This window comes from Falco cherrug, chromosome 1 (genome assembly GCF_023634085.1).
Source record: "Falco cherrug isolate bFalChe1 chromosome 1, bFalChe1.pri, whole genome shotgun sequence".
Taxonomy (NCBI): Eukaryota; Metazoa; Chordata; class Aves; order Falconiformes; family Falconidae; genus Falco; species Falco cherrug.
In genome coordinates, this window is record NC_073697.1 from 89381142 (window position 1) to 89397882 (window position 16741).

At 40.8% G+C, this 16741-nt stretch overlaps 1 protein-coding gene across 6 annotated transcripts in view; it reads left to right on the forward strand.

Annotated features, from left to right (window-relative positions):
- MED15 (mediator complex subunit 15) overlaps window positions 1-16741 on the forward strand; it is a 56404-nt gene that overhangs the window by 24981 nt on the left and 14682 nt on the right. For all 6 annotated transcript variants that reach the window (XM_055704847.1, XM_055704869.1, XM_055704839.1 and 3 more), the window contains 7 exons: window positions 7416-7503; window positions 8779-8830; window positions 9268-9297; window positions 10435-10650; window positions 11228-11490; window positions 12262-12636; window positions 14400-14489. In XM_055704847.1, the coding sequence (XP_055560822.1) occupies window positions 7416-7503; window positions 8779-8830; window positions 9268-9297; window positions 10435-10650; window positions 11228-11490; window positions 12262-12636; window positions 14400-14489 (1114 nt within the window). The remainder of the gene's footprint in view (window positions 1-7415; window positions 7504-8778; window positions 8831-9267; window positions 9298-10434; window positions 10651-11227; window positions 11491-12261; window positions 12637-14399; window positions 14490-16741) is intronic.

Below are 16741 nucleotides of genomic sequence, written 5' to 3' on the forward strand. Positions count from 1 at the left end.
CTGTCAGCCTTTCCCGGCCCTCCCCTCGCTGCCTGGGGAGGTCCGTTGTCCCCGGTGCTTCCTCTTCCTCGAGCCCTTTCGCCGCCCCCCGGTGAGGGGGGCTCGTTGCCAGGATTTGCCCAGTTCCTGTGCGGGGGGCAGTCGGGCCTGTTCTTTGACTTGTTTTCTCCTGTCCTCCTTCCCTTTCACTTTTCTCTTCCCCAGGAATACCAGCTTCCTGTCCCGCTGACAGCATGCACTTTAGGGCTTTGATTTTGGCAGTTTCCCTGGTGTTGCCAAGTTTGACAGATTCTGTCCGATGAAACCCACTGTTATTATCTTGCACCTGGCTTTTTAGCGCAAAAATGAAATAAAAATGTTGGTGACAATGTGAAGTTCAGCTTGTCGCCTTTTCAGTTGTCCTTTGCGAAACAGTCGCTTTACTTGAATTACTTTGCTGCTTTGCATGCGTTTTCTATTTTATGGAAGGCTTTTCTACCCTATGGAAGGTGGTTATTCCAGAAGGGAAAGCATGTTCACATGTTTAAATGTTTTTAAATTAGTGTTTGTAATAAGTAACTCAGGGTAATTTGCTGATCAAATGGGGTTTTAACAAAAGGAATGATCTTGCTGCAACAGATTTGAGAACGTTCTGTCTGGCGAGAAAAGACTTAACCATGAGGTTGCAAGATGTACTTTCTCACGGCAAATATTAAACCATAATCTCATGTTACTATGACAACTTTTGTCTTTGTTTAGACCTTAGTGGAAAAATAGATTAGTTTTGTAATATACAGCTTCTTGCTACATGACTGATAGTATAACTGTTTGTTTAAACCGGCCTTGAAGCTGAGGATAAAAGGGCTGTGTTCCTTGTCGGAATTTGCGAGCCTGGATGGAGCTGCAACTCCCTGGCTGCCCAGCGCTGTTTTTCCTTTCCTGCCTTAATAAATACTTAGTGAATTTATTTTGGACTCTAGTTATTTCAATTCAACTATAACAGTGTTGAAATCCTTATTTATGTGTGCTTGAAAATCTTGGTCTTGCCTGGTTGCTTATAAGAATCAATATTTAAAAACAAACTTTTTTTTTAATATTATGTTAACGGTATGCTGTTTGGCTGCATGTAGTTTTACTGCCTAGCTGTGGACTTTACTTAAGTGGCTGTTTCAGAATTAAATGGTTATGGTATTCGTAAAGAAATACAATAATGTGTGTCTCAAAGCGTGCTTTAAAGTATTTTGGTGTTTGGAACTGATGTTTTACTTTCTAAACTTTCTGCAAATTCATTCATCTTGTTAGGTTAATCCGTTGCTTTTTCTTCTCCTCCTTTCCTACTGCTTCATCAAAACAGCCAAACAAAACTGCCCTCAAATGCTGCGTAACTTTGAGGAAGTAAATATGAGTAAGCAGATACAAACCTTAATGCAATAAACATTTGGTTTTGTGTTTGCCCTGCAAACTGTAATTCTTTTCTTTGAGCAGTAAACAATGCTGATAAATGTTTCAATGCACAAGTACAACAAGAAATTAAAAAAAATTACTACTACTGACCAGCAAAACTTTAAGACTAATGCCATATAAAGAGATGACAGTAATCTTAAAACTTTTAATTCTTGTTCTGAAACAGAAATAAAATGTCCTCTGTTTATTGTCTTTCACATATGTGTGCAGATGTCTGGCTGTGATCTGTGTGCTTTTCATTATAGATGTATTGACAGTCTGTCTTTTTTAATATCTTGTCTGTAAATGATGTTTCTTCCTTGTGCTCCATCCATTTTTGTAGTATATATCGTATGTTTGTATTCACTGTCTAGTCTAAAAAGCAAACAGACTTCTTACTGGGATAAGTGTACAATGACTGCAGCAGGGATAGGGTTTTTTGAGTGATTAATCTCTGCTAGATATCTGAAAACAACTTGGCTTGGTTTCTTGTTGGTGCTTGGAATAAAGTGAAGCTAGGCAGAAGTAGACTTTATAATACATAGATTTGTTGAATGAGAAATAGAAACAATATATTGGCTAAAAAGACTAGAGCTCTGCATGCATCAAGTTCCTATTTCTTTTCATAAGCTTCCAGTTTTGCCATTAGTGAGGCTTCTGTAGTAGGTAGAACAGGGAGGTAATTAAAATAAATATCTGGTGAATTGTCTGAAATTTTTCTTAATTTGTGGAAAGGTTGTTCCTAACAGTTATGAAAATACACTGTCTTATATATATGTATATCTTTTATATATATGTATATCTTCCAGTTCATCCTGCAAATAAGTGATACTTAATTATCAAGGTGAATATTAACACTTGGTCTTAAAAGTTAACTGAAATGTTTGGAAGCATTCACGTAACTCATTTTGAGTGCCTTGCTATAGCTCCTGGATACATGAGTCTTGTTGCTATTTCACACTTAGGTTTCCTTTACAACACTGACTTTAAGTTGGGGGGGTGGGGGTGTTGGTTTTTTTTCAGGTTTTGGTGGCTTTTGTTGGGGTCTTCTTGGTGTTGGTTTTTCAGTGACGTGGATGAGCATTTCAGGGATGCTGTGTGGAATAGGTATCCTAGTGAATGTGTCAGTGGTCAGTATGTATGATTTGGTTGTCATAATTTGCGAGAATACTGCATTTGATGACCTAAGAAGCCCCCTTCAGTATTAGATTCTTGTGTGAATGCAGGCCCAGACAGGACTTCCATACTGTTGCAAGATCCAGGGAAGCCTGAACTCAGATGGCTGACGCCAAGGAGCAGCTTTGGCTTTTCCCAGGTTGTTCCAGGAGACAGCAGTGATGCAGGAGCGTGAATGTACAGTTTTCCTTGCAGGACAGCCCTTTATTCTGGCCCTCACAGGGAGGGGACACATACTGGTGCCTTGGGAGCCTCCTTTCTAAGGGCCTTTCCTTAACATGTTTTTAAATGTTGGTATTGCATGAAGGAGAAATCTGAACAGGGTTGTGTGGTGGTAAACGTGGTGTGTGGTTGCGTACGGTTCCTGCCCCAAGCTACTTCTAGACTATGTTAGATGGGAATAGTGTTGAGCGTATGTCCCGGTTTCAGCTGGGATGGGGTTAATTTTCTTCTTAGTAGCTGGTGCAGTGCTGTCTTTTGGATTTGGTGTGAGAACAAGGTTGATAGCACACTGATGGTTTTGGCTGTTGCTAGGTAACGTTTATACTAAGTCAAGGACTTTTCAGTTTCTTGGGCCCTGCCAGGAAGAGGGCTGGAGGGGCATGGGAAATTGGGAGGGGTCACAGCCAGGACAGCTGACCTGAACTCACCAAAGAGCTATTCCATACCATGGGATGTCATGCTGAGTATATAAGCTGAGGGAAGAAGGAAGCAGGGGAGCATTGTGGTGTTTGTCTTCCTGAGTAACTGTTAGGCGTGATGGAGCTTTGCTTTCCTGTAACTTGTTACATTCCTTTTCTATGCTGTGGTGGTTTAACCCTGACTGACAACCAAGCACCAAATAGCTGCTCCCTCACTCCCCCCTCACCCAGAGGGATGGGGAGGATAAGCAGAAAGGAATGTAAAACTCAGAGGTTGAGATAAGAACAACTTAATAGGTAAAGCAAAAGCCACACACCCAAGCAAAGCAAGGAATTAATTCACCACTTCCCATGGGCAGGCAGGTGTTTGGGCATCCCTAGGGAAGCAGGGCTCCATCACACGTAATGGTTACCCAGGAAGACAAATGCCATAATGCCAAATGTCCCCCCCTTCCTTCTTCTTTCCCCAGCTTATATACTCAGCATGACATCCCATGGTATGGAATAGCTCTTTGGGTAGTTCAGTCAGCTGTCCTGGCTGTGTCCCCTCCCAATTTCCTGTGCCCCTCCAGCCCTCTTGCTGGCAGGGCCCAAGAAACTGAAAACTCCTTGATTTAGTATAAATGTTACCTAGCAACAACCAAAACCATCAGTGTGCTATCAACCTTGTTCTCACACCAAATCCAAAAGACAGCACTGCACCAGCTACTAAGACGAAAATTAACTGTATCCCAGCCGACACCAGGACACTGCAATACCTCTTAATTCCAAGTGTTTGGGTTGCCATGCAGTGAAGCTGACAGGGAAATTTCTTGGTTAAAAATAGCTCAGGAGAAGTGGTTATTTGTAACCTTGGTGGTTCTTCAGTACTGCTGATGGCACAGCCACACAGACAATTGTTCTGGCATAACTTGGAAGGGGCAGCTTCTTACCTAGTCCCCTCTGCTGGAGGATATCACTTCTGCCAGAGGGCATGCTTGTGAAGCTATGAAGGGATGATTCTGTGTGTAATGGAAGGGGTTTTTTTTTGTTGCTGCAGAAGTGGAAAGAAACATAATGTGGAACAAGGCCTTAAGGAGGCTGGATGGTCCTTTGCTTTCTCCTCTGTAGCTGGAGGTAGTGTTCTGGGGGCCGAGGACCTTCAGGCCTTTACATGTTCTGTCAAGCGAAAGTCAATAAAGTAATAGGGGAGATTTCTATTTTGGGTCTTCTGCTGGTCTGTGGTGTTGTGTGGGTGTTCCTGCACTGAGGGCTGCTATTGATGAAATTTTCTGTAACTAACAGAAATGTTGTGTGGGACAGGGTCATGTGCACAAGATCAGGTGAATAAAGTTTATTCTGTTTGTTGGTGTTTACTTGGAGGTTTTTCTACTTTGTCATGTGGATAGATGTAGATATGGCTAACTGCTTACCAGTACAACCTTTTTTTTTTTCTTCTTTTCCCCCCCGTTGTTGTTTTAAGCAAGAAAGGTTTGTTGAACTGTTACAGTGATCAGATGGTATTTCATGAAGCAGCATTTGGTGATGTTACATGGCTTAGTGTGGTGTTGGCCCTGGAACTCATTGCCCTTTTGTTGCATTGAAACAATTGATTCATGTGGTCATGATGTGAACTGGATAGGGGAGCTAGTATAGTTTTGAAGCGAAACGTGTTTTGCAAGATTTTTCAACTAGATCAGCTGGCCCGAGTGAGAGGTTGCACAGTTGTTGGGCTGGAAACAAGCTGCTTGTGAATGGAGGGGGAATTCCTAAAGCTGGTGTTGCTATTGAATGCTTTGTCTTGTGAAACGACGACTTTGACTGTTCTGCATAAAGTAAAGGCAAAATTTTGGTGCACATCTTATGGTGCATTTAGTAAGTGCTTATGAGGCAGGTGAAAGTTGAATTGGCTCGTACCATCTAGTTTTTAGAATTTTGTGGTATTTGATGTTCTTCAAGGATATGATAATATTATTTGATATCCTTAACTCTATGTTAAAGCTATGGCTTGTTTGGTTTTTTTTTTGTTTTGTTTTTTGTTTTTTGTGACTTTCCCAGTCTTTTAATGTAAATATTTTTGTTGATTGCGGATGAATATATGAACAAAGAAAGAGCTATGTGTTTTTTCTTCCTTCTAGTCTAAACCTTTCCTGGAATGCTAACAGATACGATATGGAGTGCTTGGAGTGGCATTTTTGGTAATGCAGATGTAGTAATTTTAAAATGCCTTTCATGTTCTATAATGTTGAAAGGAAAAGGTAGATGACCACTTTGCTGTGGATTTTTTCCAAGTTTTTTTTTCCTGATACAGCCAGATCAATGTGGTATCACAGCTACTTAGTACTTACTTCCTTTACTTTCATAATTCTCTTTGTCTTTCTGCCTGCTCAGTTCTTGGTGCTCTCAGAATGAGAGGCATTGTCATTGGACTATGAGACTGGGGAGTTAAGGAGGATTCAAACACTAATGTGGATTTAGAGGCATCCTTTTTGAAAGGGAAAGCATTACAAAAGGAAGGTGTCAAGAATTGGATATAGCTTCTTCCTCTGCAGCAGAGCTCCTTTATGAGCAGCTCACTTTAAGGCTTGTTGGCACATGGAGGACTAGTTATTCTGCATAATGTTCGGATTCCGCTTCAGTTTAAGTAACCTTCATGTATAAACAGCATTTATTTTTATTTTTTTTTGTGTCTGCCAGACCACATGGACAAGTTACTATGAGAGCGCTTTAGAGCAGGTAGCTATGTTCTACTGTCTTCTACTTTGCAGGCTACAGCAGGTTAGCTGTATGCTACTAGTTTGCAAAGTAAGGATGTGAGTTGTGGCAGCCTAAGCTCCTGCGTTTTAAGGCTATAGCGTCTGCCCTTCTCACTGTTGTCGCTGTTACTGAGTTAATTCAGGAAGCTGAACCAGCTTGCTGCTCATGCAAGCACTATTCCTGCTGCATGGGAGTTGGTAGAAAATCAGGAGGAAGAAAATAGTAGTCCCCATTCAGACTGGTTGAAACTGTCAGGGATCACTACCCTGACACGCATTTAGTGTAGGGTAGCTGCTCATGCAGCAGCAGTTACAGAGAAATAAGTTGCTGAGATGTAATTACAAGGTGAAAGTATTTCCTGGTAACTTGTTCGTGGAATTCAGATTATAGCTGCTAGGCTGCTTTAAAACAGAACAGGTTTTGCAGGGAAGTGAAATGCTTCCAAGAATGAGAATGCCTGGAGGATTTGAATGGGGCTGTTCACCTAACTGAACTTCTCATTTTAGGATGTCTTTTATCTCATTGCATGTTTCACAGCTGAATCGCTTGCTACTTTTTGATGTACTGGGAATGCCCCTTCTTTTCCAAGCGTGTCCTTAGCCATGTGGTTGTGTGGTTTTTTGTGGTTTTTTTTTTTTCTTTTTTCCTTTTCATCATGCATGTTCAATATCCCATTCAGAGGGCAGATCTAGATCCAAATTACTACAGGTGTGATGGAGAAAGGACAAGTTCCCATGACTCTGGCTAGTAAATGGGAAAGAACAGTAAGGAAATTGAAAGCTTTTTATTTACCAAACCTGTTAATTTTCTTCCCCTTAACTTTCTATCAACAGGGCCTTCTCTTTACCTTATTGCTTCACCTGCTGCTTTCATGTTGATTGTCCCCTCCATGCCCTGCACATTGCTGTAATGCTCCCACTTGTTACTCCTACTCATTGGTCAAACCTCTATGCCTTTAGGAAATAGTTAATTTTTTTTTTTTATTCTTCCACATTATGTTTAGAGGATTCTTTTGGAAATGCCTGACACTAGACAGGCTCAAGCCCACTGTTTGCCAAACATGGATTATATTAATCCTGTCATTCAGCTTTCCTCAGATGAACAGGTCCTGTTATTTTGTCAAAATAATACATCAGGTGGTAAAATAATTACTTGCTTAGCAGTTCTTGAATTTCTGCAAAGAATATTTGTGTTGCCTTTTAGAAATCATTTGGCTTTTTTCTCCATTATTTGAAGAAATTTTGAAGGGTGGTAATCTTAAGTAATTATGTGGTGGTTTTTTGTGGTTTGGTGGGGTTTTTTTATTTGGTTGGTTGTTTTTTTTTAAATCAATCAATGAGAAGAATGTAAAAAGCTGTTTTACAGACCTTCCTAACTACAGAAAGTATTTTGTGATTTTATCAATTAATACCTAGCCTTGTTTTTTCCTTTTTTTTTCAGTGATGATGCTATGAGGAAGGCTGGTGTTGCCCATAATAAATCCAGCAAAGATATGGAGAGTCATGTGTTTATGAAGGCCAAAACAAGGGTAAAGCATCGCTATCTATTTCCAGAAGTTACTGGGGTATCAAAAGAAGTTTTGAACAACCTGCAGAAATAGGAAACCCAATGCACTTAGTTAACTGTCTCTGCTTAGAGTGCATTAGTTACGCAAAAGTTTTTATTTATATGTGCTTCTTTTACCCTGAGGGGGAGTGAGGTGCGTTGCATCCAATGTATGGATGCAATCCATATGCATCCAATGAGGTCCAATGCATCCAATCAAACTGGACTTGGGTCCAAGACAGCTTTGCTGGTTCTGCAGCATTTAATGCATATATGGGATCACACTTAATTCTTATCCAAAGACTTGTGTGTAGTGAATTGCATAGAATTTTCTTTATCCACAGTGCAGCACCATTCCGTATGACCAGTTTGGTGGTCAGGAGAGACTAGGATATCAATGAAAAGGTTGTGTCAAGAGTAAGACCAAGGGAAGTGCTGTGGTTTCTGTGAAAGCCTGGTTATCATGTACAATTCTAGACCCTACCCAAATGTAAACTTTCCTGGAGCTGTGTTGTGAGAAATTGGATACTGTTGCTGTTTCCAAACAAGCCACATTTGAGATAGAACTTGTCTTGGTGAAAATTTTATAATGCTGATGTCACAAATTTATGCCTGCTGACAGCATCCTCACTGGTGAGTTGGTAGTTTCATGGGCAGGAAGGCTGTCTCAGCCCTGTGCAGTTTCTTTTACATATTATGAAGCACGCTAATAAAATGCTGCAAAGAATATTTGTCTTTTCACTTCTGACACTTCTATCTTATGTTAGTCTTTAAAGTTGTTAACTTACTTGTATTTGTAATACTACCTTTAGCTTAAAACTTAATATTTACCAATAGCTTAAAAGTTCTTGTAGTGTGAGTATGACATAGTTTGAGGACCAGAGTAAGTCAGTGTACCAAGTAAGTGTGTTCAATCCTTAAGAAAAAGGGGAGTGGCTAAGAAGTGGAAGATGGATGTATTGGCTTGTAGTTACGTTCTCATATTGTGATCGTATTAGTGTGATTGTCACAGAGGTTATTTCCAGTGAATTTTGTGGTTTCTTGGCCTTCTGGTACCATCAACCACAATGACTTATTAGTAAAAATATTCTTGATTAATTAATGAACAGACTGTTTCTTGCAAGTGAACTGCTTTGAAAAGCCCACAGACATTGTAAAGTAAAATCTGTTATGTTGAGGAAGAATACTGAAGAACCAGAAAGTCATGGTTACTTTGTTTTTTATTTCCTATGCTAATAAACTAATTTTTCACCTTTAGGAGGAATATCTTTCTCTTGTGGCCAGACTTATTATACATTTTCGAGATATTCGTAAGTATTGTTTGATTGTTGGGGTTTTTTTCCCCTCAGTAATTGCTCATCCCATCCTCCCCAAAAAAGTAGATTTTAGGGGGTTTGTGTGTGGTTCTCATGTGACTCTTCACAAGTTGCTTTAAAAAATTTCCTGTATTAATTTCTAAATACTGTTTCTTCTACAGATCCATCTATAATTCAAAAGTCCTTGAGAAATTATTTAAACTTAGTATTTTTTCCACCTTCTTGATTTTTTTCCTGTATTTTTGCTTTCTTTCCATTGTTTATATAGCATTCTGGTTACCAAATTGGGTTAGGTTAATGTTAGAACTACAGCAGACAGTGATTTTTTTAAATTTTTTTTTAAATTATGTGAATGTATTTCTTAAAGTATATCTGAAGGGCCAGATTTATGTGTGACAAGATTAACAAAGATAATTGTTTTTCCTTTGCAGACAATAAGAAATCTCAAGCATCAGTCAGTGGTAAGAGCTCCTTTTTTTTTTTCCTGTCTGTCTCTGTGTCTGTGTCAATGTCCCCCATTTCAAAACAGATCAGCTTAGAAAATCAGGGCTGTCATGTACTAAGACTAAGAAGGCTGCAGGTGTCCAAGCTGGAACATTAAATGCTGCTGCAGGAAAGGAATTGTAGCATAATTATCTTGGAGTTGTTTGGTGATGAGGGTGACAGACTTGGACAGTGTTTTGGATGTAACTCCGGGGGCTTGTTTATTTCCCTCTTAATCCTTTTATTATGTCACAATACTAAGATTCTTGAGAGAATAAGAGAGTGAACAGAATCTCCTGCTGAGCTGTGCAGTTTCTCCCTGCTACCAGCTTTGGGTTCCTCATTGTGCTGCATCATAGGCAAATGTCGTGTTTGTGGTGCGTACACACTGCTGTTTGACTGAGGTTAGAGCTGATCATATCTTCTGCTGCTGTGCTATTCTTACAGCAGTGTATGTTACGAACAAAGTATGATCCTCTATTTTGTCCACCTGCAGGCTAAATATGCAGTTTTTATCAAGTCTGCGATTGATCAACATCTATCCTAGACAGTTGGAAATACTTATTTTTTAATTATTCTTAAGAAAGAGGGTCCTGCTCCAGTGCAGGCTGCCCATGAGGTCATAGCCTCTTTTGGGCATCCACCTGCTCCACTGTGGGGTCCTCCCCAGGCTGCTGGTCAATACCTGCTCCACTGTGGGCTTCCATGGGCTGAGGGAATCTCTGTTCCAGTGCCTGGAGCACCTCTTCCCCCTTCTTCTTCCACTGACCTTGGTGTCTGCAGAGTTGTTGTTCTCATGTATTCTCCTCTCTTCCACCACAACTTGTACAGAGGTTTTTTCCCCTCTTCCTAAATATGTTGTCAGAGAGGTGCTACCACCACTGCTGATGGGCTTGGCCTTGGTCAACAGCGGGTCAGTCTTAGAGTCAGCTGGCATGTGCTCCATCACACATAGGGGAAGCTTCTAGCAGCTTCTGACAGAAGCCACCCCTGTAAGCTCCCTCTGCTACCAAAACCTTGCCATGCAAACCCAGTACAGTGGATGATGGAAAACGGAGGATCTGGGGGAGGCAATTGCATGGCTGGCTGCATATTGGTAACTATTTTCCTTGTAGATCCGATGAATGCCCTGCAGAATCTAACTGGGGGTCCCCCAGCTGGGGCACCTGGAATGGGCATGGCTTCCCGAGCTCAAGGAGCACCAATGAGTGGGATGAGTGGCCTTGGTCCAATGGGACAACAGATGAGTCTCCCAGGGCAGCAGCAGCCTCCTGGAACCTCAGGGATGGCCCCTCATGGTATGCCAGGCGTCTCTACAGCTACTCAGCAGAGTAAGTGTTCAGTTTGCTTCAACCAGTGAAACTGTTACATCAGTTTTTTGGTACACAGCTTTTCGGTAAGGAAAGGGTGCTGAAGAGATTTCATACTTTTGGCTAAGTCGGCTAAGTGAACTGCAAGAAGAATTGATTTCAAATACTGCTATCTAATAGGGTAAACGTACTGCTTAGGAGCAGCCTAGCAGTTGTAAGAGCAAATGCTTCTCTTGTCCTACAAGATGCCAATTTCAGAACTTTGTTTTTATAGAGTTCACCTGTGTTTTCTATGTGTGCAGCGCTTCCTGATAGTGATCTTTGTGTCTGTTTCCTCCTGTATGTAAAATGGTTTTTCACATGTTTAACCTAGGTTGCTTACTATATAGGCAGTGAGAACTGGAGGTTGGTAGCAGGAAGTGTCATTAATTCTGCTGTTAATGTGCCTCATCCATTTGAGGAAGCAAAAGTATATGCTGTTAACGAAGCATGTTAATGTACTTCAGGGATTATCTTCAATTACTATGAGTTATACTGGGTAACTCTCTCTTGCACTGTTTGGATCTCATGTTTTAAGTACAGTCTGTCTTCTTTTTAGCCCAGCTTCAGCTTCAGCAGATAGCGCAGCAGCAGCAGCAGCAGCAACAACAATTCCAGCAGCAGCAGGTGGCTTTGCAGCAGCAGCAGTTCCAGGCCCAGCAATCAGCTATGCAGCAACAGTTTCAGGTCCAGCAGCAGCAGGCAGCAGCAGCTGCAGCAGCCCAACAGCAGCAGCAGCAACAGCAGCAGTTGCAAGCCGTCCAGCAGCAGCAACAGCACATGCTGAAACTGCAGATGCAACAGCAGCAAAACCAACAGCAGGTGATGACAAACAACTACAGTGGCAACTGATGCAATCTCTGAGTGATTACTTGTCAAGTGAGGCTTGGCTTGCATGAAAGTACTGGGTATCAGCTCTGCCTCTTACTAACTTGCTTCTGCTTTAGGGTTGGACTTTGGTTTAGACTAACAAGTTAGTTGGCAGCAATGTATTACATCCCAGAGGAAAAGCTTAACAGTGTTTTGGTTGCTTTCTTCTGGCATAGCAACAGAATTACAAACATGAGGATAGCCTTTCATTCTGACAGGAATAGGGATGTAGGAAAGAACTAAAAGCACTGGCATTACTCTAGGAATAATGGCTGTTCTGTCATTGTGTGAAGTACACATGGCCATTTTAAAAAATGTGTGCTGAGCATATCATGTATGTATCATCCTTAAGCACAAAAGCTTAATCCAGCGGTCATGTTCTTGTGCAGTTTCTGGTAAATAGTGGTGCTGATGCAGGCTAGTTACATTTGAAGAAGTGCTTCTGTGCCCATTTGTACAGGAGAAGCTGAGGGACTTCATTTTTGCTTTTGAAAACTGTTTTAGTAGGAAGACAAGCTTGTAATATCGAAACAATGGGATGTGTACTATGTAGAGTTAAGATACATATGAAGAGTAAGTGGGTAAAAAGGTTGGGCTTTCCTTTTGGGCCTAAAACCTCAGCCTGATGTATTAGGATTCTGTTTGCTCTTGGTTTATGCTGTTAAAATAATGCTGATATTGCATTGCTGCAAACTTTAGCATCCTGGCTTTCCCGCTTTTCAGATGCAGCAGCAGCAGCAGCAGCAGCAACTACAACGAATTGCCCAAATGCAGCAGCTGCAGGCAGCACAGGCTATGCAGGTGCAGCAGCAGCAGCAACAACAGCAACAAATACCACAACAACAGATACAGCAGCAGCCACCTCAACAAGTAATGCAACAGCAGATGCAGCAGATGCAGCAGCAACAACAGCAGCAACAACAGCAGCAGCAGCAACAACAACAACAACAGGTTGCTCAGGCACAACAGTCTCAGCTTCCACCACAATCCCAACCTCAACCCCAGCCCATGGTATCTCAGCCACAGGCAATCTCAGGACAAATTCCTAGTCAGGTTATGCCTGTTACTCTTACACCACAACAATTAAAAGCAATGCAGGTAAGGGCCAGTGACTAGCTGATTGTTCATTTATTATGATCCTCTAGAGAAATAAAAGAATTTGTTGACTTCTGCTAATAACAAAGTACGAAAAAGCATAGCTTATTAAGAGATCTTGTAGTTACCATGTTATGAGTACAAGAATTTTAAAGCTTTATGTCTGGGCCTGCCAGTGGAGAACAGTTTTGTGTCTAAGAGTAAAGGACTTCTGGAAATCTATGAAAACCTTTTATGCAGCTAATATTTAGGAATAATTTCTTGTCTTACTCTTGTATGGACAAGTAAAAAAAAGAAAAAGAAGCAAACTGGTTAAAGAAAAATCCTCTCCGTGACATTAGCTGTTCTAGAACATGAGCAAGTGCTTTCATGTACCTAGTGTATGTGACTGGAGCCAGTGTTGGCTCTCTAGCATGCTGACTTTGCTTTTGCTGCCATGTTTAGAGGCTTTGGTCAAAGTTGAAGATACTGGTAGTTCCTGCCTTGAAGAGTACGTGGTCAAGACAATAGTTTTACTCCATTGAACCTCTTACTGGGTCGTCCTCTTAATGGTGTAGCTTTTTGAACTACTGCATTATAGTAATTTTTTTCTGGACTCCATATGTGGTGTTGAGCAAAAGCTCAGATGTAAATCCCAAGAACTGCTTTTCTTTGGGTCTTGCTGGGGAGGCGTGAAACGTCAGCCACACTTGAGAAATTATTGACCCCACATGGGCGTATTGATACCTCCACTTTGTGCTTCTACTGTTGTCCTGTAAGCAGGTCCACTTACTTGGTGTGCAGCACCAGTTCACACAAGGAGTCGAGGTATTTCTGTCTTTTTTATTCCAGCTTGTGCAAAGAAGCTAGGTGGTAATCCTCAAAAACTAGTTTACCTCTTAACACACTTTAAAACGTTTTATACATTTTGAACAATTGTTTACAATTAGGTTTAGTCATACTTAGTTCCCATTGGTTCTTAGAAGCTTCTTGTCCATTTGAAGGTACAGCATTCTTTTTTTTTTACTGATCATGTTCTGTGGGGAGGGGGCTTGTTAGTAGGGGGCTTTCTTTGCTGAAGGTGGATCTCTCAGTATGCTAATTAGGATAGTTCACACGGTTCAACTAATTTTCTGTTTGGTCTCATGAACCATTTCGTTCTCCTTGAGCTTATATTGTTATGTCCCAGCTTCGTTTATGGTTCTATCACTTCTCCCAAGGCCATGCTTTGCTAACTGCAACATCCTCTGTTTTTCTTTATAGATATCTACATATTTTGTCTAAATTTCAAGTTAAATAACAGATTTGCCTTGTATTAATCATGCAAGCTGGTTGACTATGCTACCTGCTAAGCTAGGAGTAGTTAGATGTCATGTACGTCACACTGACAATCGTAATGAATGTATAAACATTTGAAATGTCGGTCATTGATAGGTGCTTAAAATGCAGTGAGCTTGAGGGAGGTCAACAGGTATGTGGTTAAGTACGTTTGCCAGAAAGTTGAAGTATCTAGTGTTGTCATAGGAAGACCTGGCAGTACAGGGAAAAAATTGCAAGAAGAAATAAAGTCTTGGGTGCACAGTCTATGGGAAGACTGTTCTAAATGTTAGAAACATGGGAACTTGTTTTTGAACTTTCTTTATAAAAACTGTAGGAAGAGTATGTATGTAAAGCTGATCTTGTCTCCAAACCCTTTTTTATGAGTATGATCAAGGTAATTGGAACAGCAGAAGTCTCATGCTCTAATCGGATACATATTTACTTCATTCTTTCTTTTCATGCTCAAGGTAAGAGCTCAGCTGGTCCAGCAGCAGCAGGCAGCGGCAGCAGTGCAAGCAGCTCAGGCCCAGGCTGCTCAGATGGGAGCTTCAGGGCAGGTAAGGGCCCAAGAGCCAGTATCACTAGTTATAGGCCTGTAGCAAGTGCATGCCAGAGATGAGTATGGAGATGGGTTTCTGGTGGCTTTCTGATGAGAGGTCTGGCATTGGTTCATCCGCTTTATAAAAGGGGATGTGGGCTTTTATGCTGTTTCTCCTTTGCCTGGAGTCAAGAGGCAGGATTTCGTTGACAACCTCTCTGTGCATGCTTTCTGCCCTGAGTAGGTAAGATTGTTGCCTGTACTGACACAGGAATGCACATCAGTAAGATGGCCTACTGTGGTCATGCTACAAGTCTGACTGTTGGTACCTGGAGTGTATCACCTCTTCTTTTGTTAAACTTTATATAGGTGACTGCTTTGTTGTGTAAACTGATTTCTGTATTGTGAATCTTTGCCTGCTATCTTTATTCACATGTGATTTATCTTTCATCTCCATGTATTGACTGTAAAAAATAGTATAGACAATGAAACCTCTCTGCATTCCCCTTTCATTCCTTTCATCTTTCATTCTTTTTCTTAGTGAAATGGGTGTTAGATATAGATTACTCTTGTTTTGGATGTGAATTGTGAAGAAAAATGGCATGTGTCACAAGTGCAGTTACATTTTTAAAAAAGAAGTGCTGGGTGAAAGCTTATTGTCTAACTTAGTTTTCTTATCCTGCAATACACCTGTAGCCCCTGTGATTGTTCCTTGATGTGTGTCTGGTATGAAGGAGACATGGGGAAAAAATTTGGGAATGGCTTGAGCTGAACCTCTCATCCCATTTTCCACAAGAATATGAAATAGTCTTTCGTGGCTTGCCTCTGTAGTGTTTCATATTGAGGCATTTTACAGACATGGGTAAGTACAATTATCACCACTTTGTAGATGAAGACACTGAGGCAGACAGATGGAAATAAGGTTGACTAGGATTAATGGCAGGGTTCTTTTCATATACCCAGGCATTCCATGTCTGCATGCACCATTTTCCCTTCGGCGCACAATTAATATTATAGATTAAATAAGCCATTTGGAGGCTTTTCACATGGACTGTAATAACAATTGGTTCTTCACCACACATCTCCCAGACTTGTATCAGGAATACTGTCTTGTACCATCATAACTGGCCCACATCCTTGTTGGTGGTTAAGTTCTGTTTCTGTATTGGTCCTTTTGCTTGAGTCAGCCTAATTTAGGATGTAAAAGCTGAACAGTGGTAAGTACAGTTGGTACAGTACTGGCAGCAATGCAGAATTCTCTTTTTACAGTTGAAATGTGAATTAAAACTTCTGTTTGTTTCTTAAATAATTTTCAGGTGGGAGCTTCAGGGACTTAGGCTGACTCGAAGGAGACTCTGACTTTTTTTTTCTTTTTACTAACTTAATGGTGCTCTTTTCAACTCCTAAGCAGATGGATTATGCTTATGTACAGTCAACTTAATTCTTGCCCCATTCAGTGAATTCATATGCCAGTGGCTTAACAGCACGGTGCATTTGAAAAGTTTTGGGTGCTAAGATGGTTGACAGCGGATTTTATATTGCAGCTTTATTCAGATGTGTAGTAAACTCAGGGGTGGCTTGTTATCTGTCACAGATGGAGTTTAGAAAATTCCACATACAGGCTTTACTTCACTTATGTTCATGCTATTGCAATATGAGTCTACTAAAATTCACTTAACACTGTCAAGTCCAATAATTAAATGGGTTTCTTGTACTTGAGTAAATATTCTCTGTGTATAGTATTTAGTTCTAAGATTGTGGCTGTGTACGATATTACAATGCAGCTTTGGTGTTGAGAGTATGTATGGATGTTCTGTATAAGAAGTTTCTTTTAAGAGTAGATTTTGCTTTGTATTTAGTTCATTTTTCACTAGCACCAGCATTTTTAATAAATCTGCCTTGATTTCTTCATTTGGTTCAGGGAAGCCTTTATTATAAACAAACCCTATTCTATCCTTTGCTTGTTACATTTAAACTTAGTCTCTATGGGTTTTTAAACTGGGAATTTTCGGTTGATATGGCTGCATTTTTCCTTTTCCATTCCTGGTTTTAAACATGGATCCACATGAGTTTTGAAGTTCTTCTCTGAAGTCATAGACACACCGTGCAGGTCAATGTTGCCCTGCTTGGGTGGCATCTAGTCCTTGTGAACACGTAACTCACAGGTGAAGCTGATAAATAGACAAGGTAGTGTCCTAGTGACCACAGAGTGCTACACAAGTGCTTGCAGCACTGAGAGAAAATCTGTAATCAACTGGAGCTAAGTATTAA